Source organism: Grammomys surdaster, unplaced genomic scaffold (genome assembly GCF_004785775.1).
Source record: "Grammomys surdaster isolate TR1022 unplaced genomic scaffold, NIH_TR_1.0 579, whole genome shotgun sequence".
NCBI classification, from domain to species: Eukaryota; Metazoa; Chordata; class Mammalia; order Rodentia; family Muridae; genus Grammomys; species Grammomys surdaster.
The window spans coordinates 5,945-14,525 of NW_021604998.1; the positions used below are offsets into that span (position 1 = coordinate 5,945).

An 8,581-nucleotide genomic window follows, 5' to 3' on the forward strand; every position below is an offset into this window, starting at 1 on the left:
ACACACACACACACACACACACACACACACACACGTAAACTTTCCATAAAGGAAAACAAAAGGGCTGGAGAGATGGTCCAATGGTTAGAGCACTGGCTGCTCTTCCAGAGGATCTGGGTTTGAGTCCCAGCAGCTGCACAACAGTTTACAACCATCTGAAACTCCAGTTCTAGGGGACTGGTTCCATCTTCTGACCTCCATAGACACTTCATACATGTGGTTCCCAGACATACATGCAGGAAGAACACATACTATAGTAAGATTTCTTAAAATATAAAACATGAACATTTTTAGAATAAACATTTAATATATACTTTAGTTGTTACTCCATTACTTCTTGGATTTTTTGTTTGTTTAGATGATCGTGAGCCACCATGTGGCTGCTGGGAATTGAACCCTGGAAAGCCCTCTGGAAGAGCCTCTGGAGTTTCATCCTTCCACCTTAGGACCAAAACCAGGCTTGGCAGCAAGGCCTTACCTGCGGAGTCATTTCATTGGTCCTCTCTATTGCTTTTTTAAAGATGAAAAAAATGAATTTATTGTAAACCAATTGGAAACATTTTTAACTCACAAAACACCTAAAGCTGCCAACAATCTCCACAGCACCAAGGAGAAGCTAAAAGGCTCCAAAGCACTAAGCACAAAAGAAAGGAACTCTCCTGCCAGGGTAGTGCACCTCAGGATGGTCAGGTCCTAATGTAAGCTTCACTGCAGGCTTTAACCACTTTATCCTCAACCTAACTGTCAGGAGTGATCAGGAAGCTGAGAAAGGCACTCCCCGCCCCCCACCACTCACTGCTGGCCTGTTCTCAAAGAGGAGGGAAAAAATTAAAAATAATGAGTACCCATGTGGATCCACAAAACATTAAACTAAGTTACCACATAACCCAAACGCTGTATCTACATATCTCTCAAGAGAACTGAAACCAGGCATGTTCAGGTATAAGCTTGTGAATGCTCACCACAGCTTTATTGGCAGAAGTGTAAAGGTGGAAATGACCTAGGCATTTACAGTGGTTAGTGAAGAAAGTGCAGCATATCCATCCAATAGACTGCTACTCCAACATGTTACCATTCTATCCTGGGATGTTCTTCAGCAATGAAGATTAGACCCTGGCGCTCTGAAAATATAGGCAAACCCTGAATATACCATACTAGGAGAAAGAAGCCAGGCATCAAAGGTCACATATTATGATCCTGTTTGCATGAAATCTCCAAAAGAAGCAAATTCAGCCAGCTGGGGGAGATTAGCCTTTACCAGGAGCCAGGGGAGAGCAGCCTGCGGACCACACTCACATACACCAGGCTTCTCTGGAGGTGGTGAGACTTCCTGGAATTGGAACATGGTAAAGACTGATCTCAGGAAACCACCACTGAGCTGTTCACACAGGAGGGAGAGCTGCATAGTAGGTGCTACCTGGCTTTCAAGGGCTTTAATACTAAAGGAAGGCAAGCAGAAAAGGAGAAATACAGGATGCAGCACCAATGCTGGGTGGGGCTGAGGGTGTGAATGTGGGCTTTTAGGGCTCTTTTTATGTGTGTAGCTCTTCTGAAAGTGTACAGGTATCAATCAGCAAGTAAGTTTAAGCACTTTACTTCCCTTGCTGTGAAGACTGGATACACAGAGACAATATCCCTTTTTACAGAGATGCTGCAAACATGATGATGAAATAGCCGTGACCCATGCTAAGGTCAAAGTGCATGTCATGACCTGTGAGTTGAACCCCACTCTTGTCCCAGACGTAGACGGAGAACCTCACACACACCATCATCAATGTCCTTCAGTTAGAACTTACCCATCCACTCCCTTAGTGCCTGGTACAGTAGGGGTGTCCTCCACCCACGTGGCCTGTGGCTTTACCTCATCAGCCTGTACTCCTCTCCCATGCGCCTCAGGAATGACCTCACCTCAGGTCCCATTCACTAAAAGAACATGGAGTTCCTCAGAAAAACTTTAAACTCTAGAAGTCAAACTCCTACATGGGGCCACTGCTAAAGACACCTGAGCACAACTCAGCCCACACCAGTGTCTTAGGTAGATATTGCCCTTCTCCTCCATGTGTTCTCTCCCCTGATGCCAAAGCATAAATCCACATGAAAATGTTCCCTTGAGAAACTCCAACTCTGCTTTAGAAAGAAATCTGGAAACAAGAAACAAGAAAATGGGAATAGCAGCAACCGCTATCTTGTTATTCCAGTTGCAGGCTCGGTGATGGATTCTAATAGCTTCCAAGATTACTGTATGGGTAACGAGTTCCCTATGAATGGATATATGCCTTTCCACTTCCCCAGCAAACCACACCTTATTCCTATGAACCAGAGTTCACACTACGACAGCTCCTCTTTTCTCTCCACCTGAACTAGACCTGTGTGGTATTCAGCTGCCTGCCATCTTCTCTAATGTAGGTGTTTATAGCTATGAGTCTCCTCCCTAGACCTGCCTGTGCTCCATCCAGTGGGTTATGGAGCCTGTCTCCAGGCTCATCTGGCTTAAGATGTTTACTTTCCGATTTGAGTTCTCCCACCAGGCGCTAGTTGGGGGGCATCCTGTTGAATTTGCATATACTTATCTACTTTCAACTTTCCAGTCTCACACCATCATAGTGACACAAGGCAGGACACGATGTCTGCTTCCTAAGTGTGTTAGCATTTGTCTCGTGGCTTGTCATGGGGTGTAAGTCCCCATGCAGCCAGGCAGTGGTGACATACGCCTTTAATCCTAGCACTTGGTTGGCAGAGGCAGGCAGATTTCTGAGTTTGAGGCCAGCCTGGTCTACAGAGTGAGTTCTTTGACAGCCAGGGCTACACAGAGAAACCCTGTCTCGAAAACAAAACAAAAAACGAAAGTCCCCTCGCACACAAGAAGAAAACACATCGTCTGGCTGCTGACTGGAACACTTTGTAGACTGCCCAGGCTCCTGGGAACCAGCATTTCTTCACTGGGCTTCCATCCGGATGACCTACCTACCCATTGTGGAAAGGGGGGTGCTGGAGTCCCCACTGTTCTTGTGTTGTTCCTCCTCTTCCCTTCCAACCTGTTATTAACTTTTACATATTTCGAAGCACTGACATTGGGAACATACAGATTTACAACTGCTGTATCCTCTTCGTGAACTGATCCGATGGAATTTTTCCTGTGTCCAGTTCATCGACCAGTGTGGTTGGTAGCCTCTGAGCCATGTAGGATGGAGTCTCTATAGCCAAAGCTTACAACTTCCAAAAGGAGCCTCCTTTCCTCCCTAAACACTGCTCAGTGTTTCCAGAGTAGTTCAGAAATTAAACTTTGCTTCCAAGGGCCAGGCTTCTCAGCAAGATGAATGGGATCTTAAAAGTTAAATGTGCCTCCTTGTAATCTTGGTATTCAGAACACTGAGCTTCTGAGGCCCCCTAGTGCTCAGGATGCTGCCACTTTAGCAACCCAAACACAAATGAAGTCTCAGAACACCTGTAAACTATTAAATCAATTGTGGAATTAACCAGTAGCCCATTTGAAAAGGAAATCCCTGGGGGGCACCAATTACACAGATGAAATGAAAAGGACCCATAACACTGCAAACTGAATGACATTAGGCCAACTTTCAGAAGGCAAGTAAAGGCTTGAACTATCCTAAACAACATTCAATAACGTTGTTGTCTAAGATTATGGAACACTGTGTTTGCTTTTACTACAAACTCACGTTAAGATCACTGGATCACTGTGCAAGGTTTGGGGTTCAAGCCTCAACTCCCCAGAACAAACAGACCAAGTGATGTTGGATGTATGGGTTCACATCCATGATCAAAGGACTCAGAAAGCTGAAGAAGTATGAGTTTGAGAAGCAGCCTCAGATACATAGTGAGACCCTACCAAGACCCAAACTTAATGTGGTACCACATAACACTCAAAATATTAAAAGCTTTCAACAACACATTATTGTTAAGTTTGAGACTCCAGGACAAGGGACTGAGGTGTGTATTTTACATATTAAAGCAGACCTGGCCTCCAGATTTTCCCAGCATCCTTCATCCCTGCCTGTGGTACCCTGTCCCCAACCCTGAATTTTCTAGCCCAGGGGTTAGGCCGCCCTTCCCCTCAGAGGCTCTTCCTGATAAAATCCAGACATTTTGGATTCCGCCCTCCCCTCTTCCTCCTTCTCTTCCTCCTCCTTCATTTTTTCCTCCTCCTGCTCCTCCTCTCTGCATGGTGTCCTTTCTCTCAGACCCCACCCCATGGTGACTTGGTCCTTGGGGCCAGTAAATTCACCAAGAACAGCTTCCCAATAAATCTACACTTAATATGATTTATTCTGGCTTGAACTACTCTTTTCACAAGCAGAGAAATAAGCTATCAATTATGATGATGTCATTCATTTATTTAACCTGTATGGGTGTTTTAACTGCAAGGATGTCTGTATATATACCATGTGCATGCCTGATACACAAGGAGGCCAGAAGAGGCCACCAGATCATCTATGACTGGAATTACAGTTGTTTGTGAGCTGCCATGTGGGTGCTGGGATTGCAGGCTTGTAGTATTACGCCCAGTTACTCTGTGGCAGGCAAGTATATCCTCTTAATGGTGCTAGGAGAAACTCTTCATCCCCTTGTGTATTCCTTTTCTCTTAGCCCCCTCACAGCAGGAGAAACTTCTCTAATTCAAAGTGAGTCAAAGGGCACTGAGCATCCTGTTTGGGCTCCTACAGCTTCCTCTTGATGACAGGGTCCCAAACTCACAATCCTCCTGCCTCAGCGACCCAAGTGCTAGGATTGCGAGTATGTGCCATCATGCCTGCCTAGACAAGCTCCCTTCTCCAGTGGAAATAATAACCATTGGTAAATTAAAACACACACACACACATACACACGTTTATAACCCTGTATTCTCATGTTTGAAACATGTAACAAAACAGTAGAGGGTAACTCCTAACTGGCTATCCTACTAGAAGAAAGCACAGAAATTATGGAGTATAACAGGCTTGTGTTCAACTACAATACCAGGAATGAATAAAGCTGGGTATCATATGTAACTCCTATGATCCTCTATTTTCTCAGCTGAAGTTACAAAGGATACCTAGGTGTTGTAACCGGATACTTGGGAGGTGGAATGTGAAGGCAAGTTTGAGGATAACCTCAGGTTACATGAAGAGGCTGCCTCAAGAAAGAAAAGCAGGGGATGGGGCAGAAAGGAAAAAGATTAAAGAAGATAAACATTACCTCAGAGTTCTGAACTCAGTAAGGAAAAGAATATACTGAGAACCACAACACATAAAAAACATATAGGCTACAGTGTTCCAGTCAGTGTTTGAGAACTACAACATGGAATAAACATACAGTCTACAGTGTTCTGGTCAATGTCTGAGGACCACAACACAGATTAAATACATGCTACAGTGTTCTAATCAATTTTACCCCTAGTTCTAACAGATGAAGGTCACCATTGGATTTGTGACATTTTACATTTCTCTTAAAGACCCTGAATAATGCCATGTTTAGTTCCAAGTTAACTTACCAAGACAGGAGTATAAACCCTGACTTATCCAAGCTAATATGGCAAGAGTTATCAGATCACCAAAACTAGCAGCAATAGGTGTGGCCACATTGTCAGGGTTTATGCCTGTCTTCTTGGAGACAACGATAACTCCAACCATTATTATCCCTAGGAGAAAGAACACTAGTTATTTTTGATGCTGACTTGGAAAATCCATTTCCCAAATACTGAAACACACAGCCTGGATAAACAACACACTGGTTTCAGTTAGAATGCTCAAATAAGGCCGGCAGTGGTGGCGCACGCCTTTAATCCCAGCACTCGGGAGGCAAAGGCAGGCGGATTTCTGAGTTCGAGGCCAGCTTGGTCTACAGAGTGAGTTTCAGGACAGCCAGGGCTACACAGAGAAACCCTGTCTCGAAAAAACAAAACAAAACAGAATGCTCAAATAAACGGATTGAGCAAACAAAACATTTTACTGTAATCATTTTGGCAAAATCCTCTAAAACTATAAAAGGTCACAGAATGTACTGGTTCAGTGTTGCATTGACTATAAAATTAAAACTTAAATTTCTAACTTAATGAGGTACATACTTTAAATGTAATACAAACATATAGATCAAAAATTTTAATTTTAACTCTTGAAGTGTGAAAACGTTAAAAAGAGAGGAGTCCTATTTATGTACATAGTAAAAAAACATGTCATATCTGATTACTCAAAATGTGTCTTCTTATTGTTCAAAACAAAGTATAAGGAAGCAGGACATAAGTACAGTTTGAACTCTAGGGTTCAGAACAGAGGATACAAGATACTCCTGGGAGATAATGTGTTCAGTGGGTAAGAGCACTTGTTCTTACAGGGGACCTGGGTTCAGTTCTCTGCACCCACTTGACACTCTGACACACAGACATATGGACAAGCAAAGTATGTGCTCATATAGAGTAAATAAAATAAAAACCAGCCAGGCAGTAGTGTCGCACCCCTTTAATCCCAGCACTTGGGAGGCAGAGGCAGGCGGATTTCTGAGTTCGAGGCCATCCTGGTCTACACAGTGAGTTCCAGGACAGCCAGAACTACAAAGAGAAACCCTATCTCGAAAAAAACCAAAAAGAAAAACACCCAAAAAAACAAACTAAAGAATCCCAGACTTTACATTTCTGTGGCAATATAAATATAACCTTGTGCTTATGCTCAGCATTTTTTTTGCTGTATGTTTAAAACACAAAAGTTAAAAAAAAATTAACTGAGCTGGGCGGTGGGGGCACATGCCTTTGACCCTAGCACTTGGCAGTCAGAGAGAGGTGGATCTCTGAGTTCGAGGCCAGCCTGATTTGCAAACAGATTGAGTTCCAGGACAGCCAGGGTTACACAGAGAAACCCTGTCTCAAACACAACACCCCCAAATAAACATTAACTGCACTAAAATTTACAGAATTATCTTCTTTGTGTTTATTGATATGAACACCTTGTATGATACAGAATATAACCATTGAAGCTTAGTCTTTACTACGTATTTCAAGGTAGGTTTGTTTTTTTGTTTTTGTTTGTTTGTTTGTTTGTTTGTTTGAGACAGGATCTCTCTATGTAGCCCTGGTTGTCCTGGAACTCTCTATGTAGACAAGGATGGCCTTGAATTCACAAAGATACCCCCTACCTCTGCCTCCCAGTTGTTTGTGATCAAAGGTATGACCTATCATGCCTGGATAAATCTTGCTGCATTAAAAAAACATAATAAAAAAACCTCTTTCTGACTTTGTTTCATTTAGAAAGTGCTACTTAAAATTCTTCAATACATCAAGTGAAATATCTACAATTTTCAAAGCTCAAACTTTTAAGTGGATTTTTATAATCCTCGCTCTCTCTGGCTTTACTCACTTTATATGGTCACTTAACATTTTAACCATTTTAATATGTATAAAGCAGGCACTGTAAACTACACTTCATAGGTGAGAAAACTTCACCTCCTTGTCAGTCAGATTACAGTTCTGGTTTCCGATGCCCAGATGTCCACTAGAGTTGCCAGGATGGCATGGCCTGAGAAGAGGCTCCATGTAGGGCTCTAAAGGTGCTGATCTGGGGAAGGCTTCTGTAGAACCCCATCTTGGATGGCTTTATAAACATTTTCTTTCCCTTTTCCAATGCTCTATGACAAGAGTATCTCTGATGATGACAACCTCCTGGTGTATAAGATGTGAGCATCACTTGGTGCAAGACACAAATTCTGCCTCTTGCAAGTTTGGCTTTATGAGCTACAGTCTTGTGAACTGGCCCAGAATCATAAACTTTTTTCGTTATGTGTATACATGTGTGTCTGAGTGACAGAGTACACACATGACTGCAGATGTCCTTAGAAGCTCTTGGTGTTGGATTGATCCTTTACCCTGGGCTGTAGTCACAGGCAATTGTAAGCTGCCTCATGTAGGTTCTGGGAACTGAATTCAAGTCCTGTAGCAGTACAGGAAGTGCCTTCAACCAAAAATTTAAATGAGGGATTGATTTTGAAACTAACAATTCCTGGAATGCTGTGATAGGCCAGAAAGTCCCCTGTGCGATTTCTAGAAAAGTGTTTCTTAACTCTTAGTTAAGAGTTAAGAATATGCCGGGCGGTGGTGGCACATGCCTTTAATCCCAGCACTTGGGAGGCAGAGGCAGGTGGATTTCTGAGTTCGAGGCCAGCCTGGTCTACAGAGTGAGTTCTAGGACGGCCAGGGCTACACAGAGAAACCCTGTCTTGAAAAACAAAAAATAAACAAACAAAAAAGAGTTAAGCATATATGTTTTTCACTGTAAAACAGTGAGTGTTTTGGCCATTGTAATATTCTTATTAAAAACTGAGCCATAACATCTACCTATGGCCAAGGGGACAACCTCAAAAAGCCTGTTCTCCACTGCATTTATAAAAGATTAAAAAAGCAAAATAAACCAAGTGGTGGTACATGCCTTTAATCCCAGCACTCAGGAGGCAGAGGTTGGTAGACCTCTGTGTGTTAGAGGCCAGCCTGGTCTACAGAGCTAGTTCCAGGACAGCCGGTGTTATACAGAAAGAAATCCTGGGTCTCAAAAAACAGATAGATAGATAGATAGATAGATAGATAGATAGATAGATAGATAGA

At 42.9% G+C, this 8,581-nt stretch overlaps 1 protein-coding gene across 1 annotated transcript in view; it reads right to left on the minus strand.

Annotated features, from left to right (window-relative positions):
* LOC114633336 (solute carrier family 41 member 2-like) overlaps positions 1 to 8,581 on the minus strand; it is a gene marked incomplete at its 3' end in the record, with an annotated part of 15,877 nt that overhangs the window by 4,028 nt on the left and 3,268 nt on the right. Inside the window, exon 4 of the mRNA XM_028781923.1 lies at positions 5,489 to 5,635. Coding sequence (XP_028637756.1) covers positions 5,489 to 5,635 — 147 coding nt within the window. The remainder of the gene's footprint in view (positions 1 to 5,488; positions 5,636 to 8,581) is intronic.